Source organism: Populus euphratica, unplaced genomic scaffold (genome assembly GCF_000495115.2).
Source record: "Populus euphratica unplaced genomic scaffold, PopEup_1.0 scaffold1.1, whole genome shotgun sequence".
Taxonomy (NCBI): domain Eukaryota; kingdom Viridiplantae; phylum Streptophyta; class Magnoliopsida; order Malpighiales; family Salicaceae; genus Populus; species Populus euphratica.
The window spans coordinates 6,510,880-6,525,961 of record NW_011499845.1 but is presented as its reverse complement, the minus strand read 5'-3'; the positions used below and the strand labels follow the sequence as shown (position 1 = coordinate 6,525,961).

Here is a 15,082-nt window from a genome sequence, read left to right as displayed (position 1 = left end):
ATGAGAGAGTGTTTTTCAGCTGAAAGAAAAAAAAAAAAAAAAAATTAAAAATTATAGGATTACAGTCTAATTATATATAAAAACTGGCCAATGAAACGTATGATAGCTGTCGAGTTGCGACAGCATGGCACAACCACATAGAAAAGCAAGGAACTCAAAATTTATAAACTGTCAGCGTTCCAAAGGTTCGACAGCAGTCCTAAAGAGAAGGATGTAAAACTTGTCAATCGAAAAATACAAGAAGCCTCCTGTGGAATGAGTAACATATGAACCAAAGCTAGTGCCAACAATGCAGTGCCAGGCTGGACCATATGCAGCATCAAATTCCTGCCAAACCATTAAAAACTGGGAACTGTTAGATTGTTAATGTTAAATGGCACTTCCAACAACAAATTCCATAAATTGCTGCTTAGATGATAATCATAATCTCTTAGGCAACAGGAGGATAGAGGACAAGCAGAAATTTGTCCATCTCTGTTTTTAGTACTCAAACATCAATACAATTAATGCTTCAATAGGTCTTCTTTAAAACATGCAACAAAATAATAATAGATGGTTACAGAACAACCCCAAGGATATGGGGCCAATTTACTCTACCAAGTTGAAGTTTGACAAGTGTCATTCCCCCATCCCAGCTTCCATGGTATCTCTAGAAAACTCGATGCAGAGTAACATATGCTCGCACATGCTGTTGTTATGTTCCACTAGCAATAATTAGTCAAGAAAATTGGTTTTGGCTTACAATATTCAAGTCTATTAACTGCTTGACTAGATGTAAGAGAGATAGAGATAGCGTTTCCATGTGTAAAGGACTACCATGAATCACAGAAGCTTGTTATTCATCAAACTGGAAACAATACCACTATATTTCAAAGATGATGGAAACAGCCCATTTCTCTTTTGTTGTGTTCCCACGTTCCAGGTTGTGTAACTTTTTCTCTCTCCCCATTTTCCCGCTTCTAGTTTTCATTTTATCTATCAAACAAAGGTTCTCTTCTTAAAACACTCTAACAGTAGGTAATTTCAATGTTTGATGAAGATAATGGTTGCATACATGAGAAAGTTCCGACGGGGAAAAAAGGAAAATGTAAGAGACTGGGAACGGAGTAAATCCAGAGAAATCCACCGCTGGATGCTTTTTCCATAAAGCTTCTTTTAACACACAGAAACCTGGAAACGAATGAACAGGTATAGACAACTGTATCCTCAAGAAACGCAACTGACAAAGTTCTCATTTGAGCCATAGAACATTTGGCTAGCAAGGGCTGCCTAATGCCAACATCAGCTGAAAGAGCAGTAAGCTAATTGTTTATTTGATAGTGCACTATGGAGTGTTGCAATGTGCTTAGGCCAGACAAGTCCATATTCTTAACATTTCAACATTTACAGGTTTATTTTGCTGCCTATGGAAGTGCATTCATATCTATTGCTCCTATTTTTTCATGCAGTGAGACAGTAATAACCATAGATCCGCCACAAATGAAGCAATTTAACAAATATAGGTTACCTCAACTACAAGCTGTAGAGTTTGTGGAATTTCCAAGACCACTGTTATTTTATGTGCTTAAGGCTTAGCATGCAATCACGGAAGAAAGAACACCCGATTTCCACAATTCAAGTGCCATTCACAATGTAGAGAGCCTTTACAAAGAGATAAAAGGTGTGTTTTTTCTCTGTTAGCTTCTCCCATTCAAAAACTAGAGAGATTCTACACTAGTCACAGCTTTACAACTCAGCATTGCTGAGTTGCAAAACCCAACCAAATGAATGGTTACATGCAAGAGTACAAAAACTACATTTGAAGAGTGGTTACAATAGATTTAAGTTAAAATGCCATTTTCTTTAATTCTAACAAATAAAACCTTGTTCTCTTGCAGATACATAATTTTTTTTCGGTGTTGCAACATGACTGGTTGGCTTTCTAACTCAATCATGCTGAGTTGGTAAGCCGTGACCAGTGTAGAACTCAAGAAACTAACATGTATGTAAAACTGCTTCAAGATAGTTTTTAAGGGAGTCGAAACTCCATTCTCAAGTGGAAATGGACTTGGGATTATCCATCATGGGTTTCCATTCCTAATTTCAACCCAACAATTCTGGTGCATTGGAGCTGTGAGAATGCTAGCTTTGCTGTTACAATATGATCAAATTCTAAGAACTCACTAGCAGTTTAAAGGATTTAGATACCCAATATATAGAATGTCTAAACACCAAGCTATCCAGGTGGTCATTTTGTCAAGTTTTCTGGGGTCATAAGGGTAATAAGTCCTGCGCTTGTTAACAGGTTGGATACCATTTACCATTCTAAACACGACCTAAATGAAAACCTTCCCAGATGCTTCTAATTTTCTCATACATTTAGTTACATGTGTCTAGAAAATAGTTTCTCTCAACTCTACACTCAATAAAAACGGAAACAAAGAAGTTAAATTCGCCCTCCAACTGAAATAAATCATTGCAGGGAAGTCGATGGAAAACACATTCAGATACATGTAATGCTCTTCCCTCTGCACATATGCAAATGCACTTAGCAATTTCGAGAAGCCATTCAGAGTGGCAATCAACCAAAAGAGAATCTAAAACAAGACCATAATTCAACCATCAATAATAAATAAATTGCTGATTCAGATTAGTTACGAGACATGTTACATTTATGGCTCAATCAGACTAATTACAAACCTAAGTATTATAAATATCAACTCAATACCTACTATTGCAGAATTTCACTTTCGTTATCTAAGACATTGATTCTTACAATAGAAAGCAAGCAGAGCACGCGGAAGAACCACTTGGTCCAGACCGAGCTGGCAATCAAGAATAAAAATAAAGCCAACGAATTTCACTTTAGAAGTTAACAACACAAATGATCAATAGGACCACCTGTACTTGCAGTTTCTGTACTCATACTGCTGACAAGATTCAAAATCGATTTGGTTGTTTCATATTGGAAGCAGAAAAAATCTAACGCAACGGCAAGATTGGACCACATGCAAAACACTTTCGTCTTCACAAAAAAGGATTTCAACTTTAATCATCAAGATAAACCACGTATAAGTAGACCCCAAAAGAAGGATTAGAGCCCAGCAGCATAAAAAGGACATCACCATGTTCACTTGCAGTAATGAAACATTCGAACAGGACCACCTGTTCTCAAAATTTACCAAGTACGCCTTAATTTAAACTAAACACCCCATTAAAAATCCCAACCAGCCGATTTAGCCTCGTGCTTAAGCACGTTTGAAGTTCGAGTTAAATACTCAAAAGTCAACAGGATTGCCTCCATGCATAATTTCACCCATTACTATCCAACAAAGAAGAATGAAAGACAATTAACAGGTTCTAAGCTTGAAGAGTAAACAAAGATCGAGAGCCAGAAAAGAAGGGAACTTGCTTAGTTTCTAACCTTTTTAAGGGCAAGAGCAAGGCGTTTGCTGTCAAGCTTTCCAGGCATGGAGTCAAGCTGGTCACGGGCACACCTAAAAGCGCGGTCTTGCAAAACAATGGGCATATCAGCAGCTCGAACACGAACACTGAGTTTGCTGGGCTGCTCATGATGTTCTTTGGCCTTCTTTTTCTCTATCAAACCACTCAAGAACTTGCTTCTTCTCTCTAGTTCCAGCTCTGCTCCTTCCATCCACTTCGCTTGATTCTTGATTTTTTGTTTGTTCGCTCGTCACTTAATAAAAAAACGAGGATAAAACTGCTTGTATCAGCAGTTACTGTAAGAGCGTACTAAGTGTTTGAAGAAAAGACTGACAGGGTGGGGTAAAAAATAAAAGTCGCAAAAGAGAAGATGTTAGGAGAATAAATGGAGGGAGAGGGAGGGAACGAGAGCAAGGTTGTTTGTTCGAGGGGTTTCTTTTTCTTTCTTTTCGTTTTTGGAGCTTTCTTGGTGCGTTTTTGAGTATCGACAAGGGCAGGCTGTTGTTGGGGAAGGCGTAGAGGGGACAAAACCAGTATATTGTAATCGTCTTGGGATATATTTTTAGCGGAAAGTTTGCAGCTCACCTCCACACAAAATTGTGCTCTCTTGTATGGAGTGGCATAAGACCAGACCTGATTGATATGTGATACTATAGAGATCGGAGATGGTGGCTTGTGAAAAAAATGTAGGCTCAACTTTTCAGGTTAATAGGGTTTAAATAATGTTGATCTTATTCTTCCCAGATCATTTCTTGTATTGAGTAAAAGTAGCTTTGCTCTTAGGATTTATACCGCGCAACCGTTTACAACATTTGACCAGCTGTGTGATAGGCTTGTAGCTATCAATACTCGGATTAGCTCAATTGCTTCATCAAGTGCTAATAATAATATGAACGGCTTCCTATACCAGAATTGATCAGCCTTTTGCTCTCTGCGAGATTCTCCTGTCATGTCTTCGACTAAAATGCATTTTGCATAGATTGCCGTTCTAAAAACTAAGAGCATAGTTTATCATGGTTTACACTGAGGCAAAAAAAAAAAAAAATATAAAACTCGATGCAGGCATTGTAGAATTTGCCTCATGGTAAATCAACATGAGGGCAATGAGGAATTAGGCATTGCAGAAGGTTTCCCCTTTTTTCATTTTTATCATGAGGTGCAGAGGAAGTTGACTGTTAGTCACCAATCCCAGTCATAATTAGTTTTGTAGTTGGATAGGTCCAGTACTACAGAAACTTTACCTCCCCTCGAAGCTCGGTGCCAGGCAGCTTCTGCAACATAAGGAAGAGAGATGGAAACTCTGAAGCAAAAGTCCCCTAACATTCCTTTCTAAAGATGGGACCTCTGAGCCGGGCTTACACTTGATAGACAAACAGACGGCAATTGCGGGATTTAAAAAGGAAACATGTGGGTCCTCGTAAACTCCGAAACTTTCAAAGTTGACGGGTCTGATCTAAGCTGGACTTGTTGGTGTAGTTTGTTAGTTAAGGAAAAGATTTTCGGCCAGCATTAAAAAATAACTCTTTTTTAAAGTTTTTATAAGTACGAATTTATATTTTTATATTAAATTAAATGAAAGTTATAATAGATGGAGTCCATTGATATTTATAATATTTTAATATTTCAAGTTTATATAAACATGAGAATACAAATATACAAAAAAATATTATTTTTTAAAGGTTAAATAATTTAATTGTATAATAAATATATTATCTCTGTATAAAATAAATAAATATTTTAAAAACAAACTCTTTGTTAGTTTAGATGACTAAATAGTTTGCAAATAGGATTCCCCTTCCCTGTACTATCATGCTGGAAAAACTGCGTGGCGGAGGCGGGATCGCCAGGTCTAACTACCAGTCAAGAAGTTCTTTTCTTAATAAACATTAATCAATTCTTACAAATGGGCAGCCGGGAACCTCATCGTTTTGTGCGAACAGGATACCGGTTCTCCTTGGGTCCAGATTTTCTAGCTCATAAGTTGCAACTTCACGTGATTCGGTAAAAATATTTATTTTTTTCTCTAGAACAAGCCAGGGGCGTGCAAGGGTCGGGCTAGATCGGGTTGGACCAGGATACATATTTAATCCGACATCACAATTTTTTCAACATGTAGAACCGACGTGACCTGCAGATATCAAGTATACATGTGGGTTGAATATAGCTGGTTGGATAGCAATTTTACAGATAGATACGAATTTAAATATTTAGAAAGAAAATGAAACCAAAACAACAAAAAGAACTTGTTTTTCTGTAGACTTGTTTTGTTTTGATTTCTTTGATCTTAGTCTTAAATATTGTCCAGTGTTAAAGGTTGGTGAAGAAAAAATAGAAGAAATGTTGTTGGACAGAGATGGCAAGACAAAGGAACGAAGAAAGTAGTTCTTGGAAATTGGGATATGAAACTTACGAGTTTATTATATTGGAGTTGAGCTTGGATAGGATTTAGATTTTTAAGCATTGTATTAAACTTATCGTATTATGTACACGAAGGGCAAGGGTTGGGTCGGGTTTCGCTAGCTACCCAGCCCACCATATTTGGTTTTTTAATGTTTTTACCCGATATGTCTGTTAATTTCAGGTAAGATCAGATCACATCTAATATATTTTTCAAAATGGTCGCGCATCCTGAAAAAGCTTCCCAAATAGATTCGTGTACACACATATGAATGAATAAACGTATGCTAATGTGTAAGGAACTTATTAATCTATTTGGATAAATTCATAATGTCTCGGATCACTTTAGTGACTCTGATCTTGGGTAGATTAATATTTTTTGAACTGGTTGGATATATTTAGTTGTTCATATGGGTTCGTTTAATATGGAAAACCTTTGTGTTTGCTTCATTTGTACATGCTTGTTTTCTGTCGATGGAATCAACTCTCCGACCTTTCTGTCGCATGGGCTTCACTTTAATTTACTCTGGGTCTTCCCATCTATGATTCAATAACACAAGTGACTTGGTATCACTACAAACAGGGATGAATTTATGATCCTGGTTTTGAAATGGCCCAGGAGCCATGGAGAATTTTCGGTACAGTCGTTGTATCAGTATATTATCCATTTAATTCTCGATCATTTGTGGATTCTACACTATTTGTGGGAGATCCATCGTTTTGATAAATATCAAGACCTGAAAGAAAAACGGGAAAGGAAGAGGTGTTCTTGACAGGGAAAGGAAGCACATATGCCATGAAAGCTGGATTTACAGGTGCATGTGGGCGTTGCTATTTTTGTTTTAACACAGCACGGATGAAGTTCGAGGATGTTTTCAATGTGGTCAGGGCAAGGATCTAAAAATACCCCAGGTCACCATATTATCAAAGAAAAGCCCACATAGTTTCATGAAACGGACAAGACCAGCTTAAAATACAGACAAGCAAATTAAATTCGTCTATGCATCAACTGAAGATCACAAATATGCTACCTGGCACTGGACAGCTTACTGGGTTTTATTCCATATACCCGGGAGTATCATTTTTATACTACACCAAGCCTCCAACACTGTCAAGTAGTTTATTAAACAGCTACAGGGGATCATACGATGTGAACGGATTATAACGCAGCGCATTGTTTTGCACAACCAGATCTGGGGCACGGGGCACCCTTATCGGCTCATGCCCCCTTCAACCACTGGCGGCACTGAAGCCATCTCTGAGCTGCGATTCTTTTTCTCCACGTTGCCATGCCATCCTAAGCAATTTCAAAACAACAAACCCGCTATATAATTAAGAACCCAGATTAAACCCATAAAGCATATGCGTATATATAGTCGAGCGCAAGATTATATATATTTACCCATAGCCAAATCATATCCACGGCTTTTAAGCTCGCGATACTCTTGACACAGAGAACAACACTCGCAGAAGCAATGAACCAGACAGTCCCCGCAAGGGGTTTCCCTCAACAAGTACTGCTGCCTCATTTTTGCACGGTAGAAGCATGAGTAGCAACATGGAAAACAAGTAACACATGAAATCAATGCGTAAAGTGCTCCATTTACACCACAAGCTGCATGTAACGCATACATCATACTGGTCAATAAATAGCGGTCTTAATTAAGATACAATATTCTAAAAACATAGAGTTAAGTTTTTTATTTATTTATATGAATTCGATTAAGTTATTCGCTTGTTTAAACTTCTTAATTAATAATGAAACTATAAATCATAAAATTAATAACAGCGCAGTAATAGGAAATATTTACTTACACGAAGATCCCTTGTCGACGATTTCAGCAATTTGGCCAAATGTGACGCAGGGGCACCAAAACGTTATGCAGCCTGTAAAACCACAAAAAAAAAAAGAGGGAGGGAGGGAGGGAGAAAAATACAGCCATTAATTCAGACAATGAGATACCAATTACCCCAACCCCACGCTCACAAATAAAATCGCGTGTGAAAAACGCGCCACTAAGAGCAGCAGCTTTTCTAACTTACAGTTTCGCCAATCATCATGGCAGTCGCACAACCCAGTTGACCAAGGGCCCTTGTTCTTGGATCGGAGTTCAATAGAAGATCTAGAATCATCAGTACTGTAGAAGTGGCTTGTTGAGGTGAGTGGGATCCCAGTTGTTGTTGTATCTTGACCGAACGCTGGTGGCTGCGAAGTGGAGAATTTTTCATAAGAAGATGGGTTTTGTGAGTACATGATGAGCAATTAAGTAATGGTTTTATATACCCAGATCAAAATGAGAAGAAAGTAGTTTGGAGCATGTGGTTTCCATCTCCAGTGGCGGGTTGACATGATAATAAGACCCACATGATAATAAGACCCGTATGTTTCATGGAATCATTTTTTAAACTTTAATGTATTGATTAATAAAAAAATACTTTTTACTTAAAAAATAGAAAAATATATACTGTTATTAGTTAATTATATTAAATTTAGCTCTTAATTTTTTTTTTTATTATATATTTTGATACTTATTTTTTCTCTATATTTTATTGATTTTTTATTTATTAGATTTGATCTTTCTTTTTTATTATTTATTTTATTTAAAATAAATTGTAAAATTGAATTTTTTTTAATTTCATTATCTTCCAATTTTTTATTTATCATATTTAATTTTTAATTTTTATTTATTTTATTTTAAAAAATTTATAAAATTTTATTATTTTTTAATTTAATTCTCCTCGAGTTTTTACCATATATTTTTTAATAAACTTGAAAATAAATTATAATATTAATAAGTTATTTTTAAACTTATTTTTAATAATACTACTAAATATTAAAAAAAAATTATTTTTTATAAAAACTAATTTTAAAAAAATAAATTATTTTCTATAAATATCATGAATAAAAAAATACAATTAAAAAAAAGATTGAAATTTTCTTCAACAAGTCAGTGTAGACTTGCTTATCAATAATTCCTTTGTTTGTTTTTGTAAATTGTGTTATTTTTTTAAAAAAATTATTTATTTATTTATTGCTTCAAATTATTTTTTTAGTATTTTAAAATTATTTTGATATAATAATATAAAAAATATTTTAAAACATATTAATTTAATATATTTCAAAACAAAAAATACTTTAAAAATTAATTATTACTATATTCTTAAACACTCCTATAAATTCTTTCAGGAACAAAACGAAGTGTAATTCAGCATTGTGATTTTAAAAAAATATATATATTGTAAAATTATATTTTTTTATTGATTTTGATGTATTAATATTAAAATTATAAAAAAATTATTTTAATATATATTAAAATAAAAAATATTTTTAAAAAATATATTCTTGATAATAACAAATATACCAAAAACACTATACATGAGTAAAAGGTTCTAAAGCCACGAGCATTGAAAAGTGTTTACGAGCGCGAAATTGTATGTGATTCTTGAAAAGGGCAAAAAATGGTGTGTTTTTTTTACTAATATTGATATTTAAAATATTTTATGTGTTTTTATTAATTTTATAAATTTTAAAATTAATAATTATATAAGTTTTTAATAACTTTAAGATTTATAAAATTTAAATTAATGGTTTTTAAAGAATAAATTTATAACATGATAAGTTAGATATTCTTTTTGGTGGAGCTCTATAGCTCATTTTGTAAGTAAAAATAATCTCCGATGCAATAAAAAGTATTTGCTGTTATCACTTTCTTTTCTTAATTCGTAAATGTAGGATATTCTTCTTCTTCTTCTTTATTTGAAAAGACAATAATATAAATCACTTTCTATTTACAGTTTCTGCTAGAATAGCAATTAATGATTCTTTGTTTATGTTATACTTGTGGTGCGTTATAGATAATGCATTTTCAAGATTGAAGGTTTAAAACTATTTGAAAATAACATTATTTTTCTATTCATGTTTGATTAAAAATTGGAATAAAAATATCATATTGTTTATTTTTTATATTAATTGGATCGAGGCTTGTTCAATTAAAGTAAAAAAAATATCACTCGCCCAGTTTGGTAGAAACCAGAGCTCTATGGAGGTCCATCCTCCTATATAGGTACTTATTAAATATTCTTATTTATTAAAGTTTAAATTTAAAATCATATTAAATATAATAAGGCAGTGGTTGCATTAGTAATTTGCTGGAATATTGAAATGAGAAATTACCTTGACTCTCTTAATGTTCGAACATGGAGACCGACGAAGCTTTTTTTTACTTTACATTCATTATCTTTATAGTTTTTTTTTTTAATTTGAGAAAACTTTATTTCTTAAAAAATACATTTTATGAATCCAAATAAATGAATAAAATCCTAATTATTCTAAATATTTATAAAAAATGTATGTTCTAATTTAATCTCGAGATTTACCATACAAATATTAAATTCTTTATCATTATATTACGCTACTCAGGAACATTACCTTTATAGTTGATAGCATTTTATAATTAAAAATAATAATAAATATTATAAGTTTACAATTATAATTGATTTAATACGTGAAATGCCTTCATCACTATCCATCTTAAATATAAATAAAACACCCAAAACAAGATGAAAATAGCACCAAAAACTTAAATACGAAGCCATTAATAAGAAGGGATAAAACAAGATCGACTAAAATTAACTAAATTTTAGCCTAGTTTGTGTCAATCCGATATTAAAATTGCTAGCTTCCAAGCAAGTATTTTAATCTGTAACCCCTGTCATCATAAAAAATAAAAAAAAAATGAATAAAAAAGAAAAATCCTGGTACATTACACTGTCCTGAATGGAGGCTAGATCTTTAAGAGATTTAATCTCGGCCCATTCAACATCCATGTATTAATTGAACCCAACAGCTTCAACTCCAATACCAACAGGGTGAACCTAATACTCCGCCTCGACTATTACAAGGAAAAGCCTAGCGTGTGCGAGTGGGTCTTTATCCTCGAGTCCAAACACCTGAGATTGATTTTATTTTTTAGATGTATTTTAAAAGGGCGAACGAGGAAAAACAAATGTAGATGATGTATTGTATGTGAAATCATATTCTGGCCATTTAATGACAGCTAGAAAATTAAAATAGTTTTTTTTATTTAAAAATTTTAATTTTTAAATTATTTTAATTAAAAAATATTTTATTAATATTCTTGCAATATCTATAGGCCAATTCATCAATTAAAAGTATCCAAAAAAAATAAAAAAATGTGAAATCAAACTAGGTTAAATTTATCATTTTTAGTTTAGATCTTTTCTTTCGTGCAATATTAAAGTTCTAAACAACATAATTAAGCCATTCATATCTTATGAAATCGATGGAATAAAAAAATATATTTTGGTGATAGAAATAGCTTAAAGGATGATGTTTTTTTTCATTGTTGATTGTTGAACATATCAATCTCTTTTTCTATTCTCTCTAATCAAGAATTGAAAAATAATATAAATAAAATTTTATATTAAAATTGATTTTTGTGGAATCTAAAAGAATTTAAATTGTATAATTTGTGTTATTTTTTAAATTTGAGGATTTAAATGTATTTTTTGCCATGTCTTTTATATTTGATATTCTTTTCATTTTGGTTTATCTTTTTTTAATTTCATCTCTGTTTAGAAATAAAAAATAATTTGTCTTTAATTAAAATTAAATTGCTTGAAATAAATATGGAGGGCTAAAATAAATTATTGAAATATACACTGTATATCCACTTTACGGGTGAGTGAATAATGTTTGTTCAACAATATTTACCCGACGTGTTTTAATTTTCAAGTTAATATCATTTTAAGGCACCTTAGCTGTCAACAGAAAGCAAGCTATCCAGAATATCAAAATGCCAGACAGCTAGGCTCAACACGTTGGCGGCCATGTATATCTTCCAACAGGGAGGACGAGAAGGAGATGCGGGGAGAGAAGACGTCGAGGACGGATTCTTCAGTTTCGATCGCAGATAGAAGAACAAACAAATATGCCGGCCAACAGGAACACCATCACTAGCGCCACAGTTCGTAATGGCAAGGGTTCCATCCTCATGGTGGACGCATGTCAACTATTGATTGGATGGATCTTTGTTCAAATTTAATCAAGGATTACACAAATGATTAAAAAATGATAGATATCTTACATTCGATTGAAGCAGACTATCATCGTACAAGACTGAGGAACATTGCTTTTGTGATCTCAATAAATAAAAAATAAAAAAAACGAACAGAAGAAAAGAGAAATATAGCTGCACAAAACATACAAGGATGCCAGCGGCACAATCTTGATCGCATCTTTTATTCTTCTTCTTTTTGAACTGAAATCTTGATCTCTTCTACCTTACATATAACACACAAACATTCAGAGCATGCATGGCTCATTCAGCGTTTCATGCCTAGTTCAACGGGCGGTGCTGATGCGAACACGGTCACTCCACCATTGTGTCTCTCCACATTCTCTTGCCAACCTAAGAAAGAAAAAACCAACTGATATAGATCCACAAAGCACAGCCCAGAAGGGATATAGCATGATGCAATTAATCATTGAAGAGGAAAGGGAATGATCCCGAGGAGCTTACCCATTGTCATATCAAATCCACGATGTTTGAGCTCTCTATACTCCTGACACAGAGCACAGGCATCACAGCAGAAATGAACCAAGCAATCATTACAAGGTCTGTCCTCTAACATCAGCTGCTTCCTCATTTTAGTGCGATATATACACGAGTATATGCAAGGACAACCAGTGAACCATAAAAGTACGCCATAAATTGCTCCACTTACAGCACAGGCTGCAACAAAAATAAAATCACAACCGCACATCTAATTAGTCTAAACTTTCCAACACCATCATAAGTGTGGTTTGTGCTAAGAAATTTGCACATAAATGGCCATCTCCAGAACAAACAAACGAACTGGTATTGCACTCACGTGTTGTTCCTTTGTCTACAATCTCAGCGACCCGTCCAAAAGTGATGCACGGGCACCAACATGTGATGCAACCTGCAATCAATTGATAGCAACAAATGTTAAGCAACTAATTAGTAAGGTTTCGTTTGCTATGATTTTTATAAATTGTTTTTTCCAATCATAAGAAATCATAAATAAATTTAGTGTAATTGCATGTTTTACTTCAATTCTGTTTGTTAAAAAATTGAATCAAGATCTTGATTTCATCAAAAGTTAGAATTTTTAACTTTTGACTCGTGTATTTTAATTTATAAGACCAATATGTTTGACCTTCTATTTTTCTTACTTTTAATATCTTGTTTTAAAATATAGTGTTTAAAAACATTCCTTGATTTTTATAAAAACAAGTTAAAAGATATATTAGCTTCTGCTCAAAGGAAAAAAAAAGATTTGATTCTAATGTAAATAGAAATCCAGCATCTGCTATGAAATGTTACTGATAATTGAAATCCAAATCATCTGAAAGAACTTACAATTAGGGATGTCAGAGAAGCAGTCACAAAGACCGGAGGACCAACGACTGGGCGGCTGCTGTTGATGCTGAATGGGATGAGAATGAATTTCATTGTGATGCTGGTTTGTGAAGGGTACTACTGGATAGCCGGTCACCGGTGGTGGCAAGGGAGGTGATGGCTTTTGGTTCATCTCATAAGCGGCGTCTTGCTTTGATGGATACATGCCGATGACAAATAGTACGTAGACCGTGGAAAGAATTTATTGAAGCAGCAACAATGTCGTCGACTAGCTAAGAAAGTGATGAAAGGAGTAGAATCGAAGTGTTTTTGCTGAATTTGTGCACTATTAGTTAGCTGAGGAATGGGCATATATATATATATGAACCATAATACGAGTGAAGATAAGAGGAGGTTTAGGCACTCGAATTTTTCAAGTCGTGATCAGCCGCCATGACAGCGTCAATTCGTCGCCATTTTTTTTTACTTGTATTTTAACGCAGAGAGAGCCGGTCAAGCGGGGTTGGCATGAAGGCAACTTGACTTTGAGATTTGAGCGTAGAGGATGATATTAAACACTTGAGATAGTAACACGCGTGGACTTTCCACCGGTAACTCAAAACGAGGTCTAAGCTGGTGCCCTGTCTGATCTGCAATAATTAAATACGAGTTGAAATGTTAGCATCCATGGAGTTTCCCGGCTATGTCCTTGGAGTTTCATAAACAATAAACTAATGTGTTTGCAATGCCGGTGACGTTGTAAGAATGTAAACTTAATAAAATAACACCTGGCGTTCTAAATATAATTGATTAGACATGAAAAGATTAACTACAAGGGCCACTTTGATAATAAACTATAATTCATGAGTTTTTATGTAATTAACCCTAAAAACTATTATCTGATCTCGTTTTCCCATATTTCTCATAAGATTTTAAGAAATTATACCGCGAACCATCATAAAAAAACCAAAATATATAGAAGTGTTCAAATTTTTAAACGTTCCACAATTAAATGGTATTGAAAGATCATTTTTTCTTTAGTTTATGAAACTATATATTATGATAATCTGTTCCAGTGAATAAAATTATAAATTTTCATCAGAATACTATTTCCCGGAAAACCGAGGGTGTGGTCATAATTGCCTCCAAAATTAACACGCATCTTGTACACCAGGCATCTATGGTTGACGTAACGCTTCACCTAGTTATTGACGGAGAGAGCATATGTTTTTTAGGGAATGCTCAGGGAAGTCGCTCTTGGCAGCTGACCTTACACTGACTTTGTGGACAAGCACTGCATATGTGAAGTGAAAGTGATATAAACTTGAAACTTGTTATTGTCGGCAATCATTTTTTTTTTTGTCGGGGCAGATGAAATTGAGGACGTCCACGGCACATATTGATTCCGTTCACTTGGACAAACAAACGAACATTTTGATGGCTAATATTAAAATAAGTACCATGTGAAATCACCTTAATATTATTGACAAAGTCAACAATGTTTTGTCCCAATATTAAAATAAGTAACATGTGAAATCACCCTAATATTGTTTGATAAAATCAACAATATTTTGTCAACAATGTTAGACACCAATTTGTCAACAATGTTAGGCACAAATTTGATATCACCTACCTTCCCCTTGTCTTTTGCATGGATGCTTGCCTATAAATAGGCAATGCATCCAAGCATTATACACACCACAAGAGAGAAAGAAGAGAGGGTGAGAAGAGAGTAATCCCACAAAATTATGAGGTATTTGTGAGATAGTAAGTGAAGTGTTTTCTCCTCATAATAAAGAGATTTTTGTTGTTCTCTTATTATTAGAGAGAAGTTGTATTCCCACATTACTTAGTAAAATCCTTCTATACTTGCCCGT

At 33.9% G+C, this 15,082-nt stretch overlaps 3 protein-coding genes across 3 annotated transcripts; all 3 read right to left on the bottom strand.

The window, feature by feature from the left end:
* Positions 1–29: 29 nt before the first annotated feature.
* LOC105125259 (dynein light chain, cytoplasmic-like) lies at positions 30–4,312 on the bottom strand. Its single transcript, XM_011025623.1, has 2 exons — positions 3,404–4,312; positions 30–327 (listed from the first exon to the last, which is right to left on the bottom strand). Exons 1-2 carry the CDS (start codon positions 3,632–3,634, stop codon positions 172–174), a joined length of 387 nt encoding a protein of 128 aa, XP_011023925.1. The 5' UTR covers positions 3,635–4,312; the 3' UTR covers positions 30–171.
* A 2,367-nt stretch (positions 4,313–6,679) lies between these two features.
* Positions 6,680–8,195, bottom strand: LOC105125223 (protein PLANT CADMIUM RESISTANCE 2-like). Its single transcript, XM_011025590.1, has 4 exons — positions 7,864–8,195; positions 7,636–7,707; positions 7,223–7,435; positions 6,680–7,117 (listed from the first exon to the last, which is right to left on the bottom strand). Exons 1-4 carry the CDS (start codon positions 8,072–8,074, stop codon positions 7,032–7,034), a joined length of 582 nt encoding a protein of 193 aa, XP_011023892.1. The 5' UTR covers positions 8,075–8,195; the 3' UTR covers positions 6,680–7,031.
* A 3,711-nt stretch (positions 8,196–11,906) lies between these two features.
* Positions 11,907–13,564, bottom strand: LOC105125220 (protein PLANT CADMIUM RESISTANCE 2-like). The gene is made up of 4 exons (XM_011025579.1): positions 13,227–13,564; positions 12,715–12,786; positions 12,363–12,575; positions 11,907–12,251 (listed from the first exon to the last, which is right to left on the bottom strand). Exons 1-4 carry the CDS (start codon positions 13,429–13,431, stop codon positions 12,166–12,168), a joined length of 576 nt encoding a protein of 191 aa, XP_011023881.1. The 5' UTR covers positions 13,432–13,564; the 3' UTR covers positions 11,907–12,165.
* Positions 13,565–15,082: the final 1,518 nt, after the last annotated feature.

Coding starts and splice junctions, on each gene's coding strand:
- LOC105125259 (XM_011025623.1), bottom strand. CDS start 3,634: ATGGAAGGAGCAGAGCTGGAACTAGAGAGAAGAAGCAAGTTCTTGAGT. Junction 328..3,403: donor TTGCTCTTGCCCTTAAAAAG/GTTAGAAACTAA, acceptor ATGGTTTGGCAG/GAATTTGATGCTGCATATGG.
- LOC105125223 (XM_011025590.1), bottom strand. CDS start 8,074: ATGTACTCACAAAACCCATCTTCTTATGAAAAATTCTCCACTTCGCAG. Junction 7,708..7,863: donor CCATGATGATTGGCGAAACT/GTAAGTTAGAAA, acceptor GTGGTTTTACAG/GCTGCATAACGTTTTGGTGC. Junction 7,436..7,635: donor CGTCGACAAGGGATCTTCGT/GTAAGTAAATAT, acceptor CGTTACATGCAG/CTTGTGGTGTAAATGGAGCA.
- LOC105125220 (XM_011025579.1), bottom strand. CDS start 13,431: ATGTATCCATCAAAGCAAGACGCCGCTTATGAGATGAACCAAAAGCCA. Junction 12,787..13,226: donor CTTCTCTGACATCCCTAATT/GTAAGTTCTTTC, acceptor AATTGATTGCAG/GTTGCATCACATGTTGGTGC. Junction 12,252..12,362: donor TGGATTTGATATGACAATGG/GTAAGCTCCTCG, acceptor TTTCTTTCTTAG/GTTGGCAAGAGAATGTGGAG.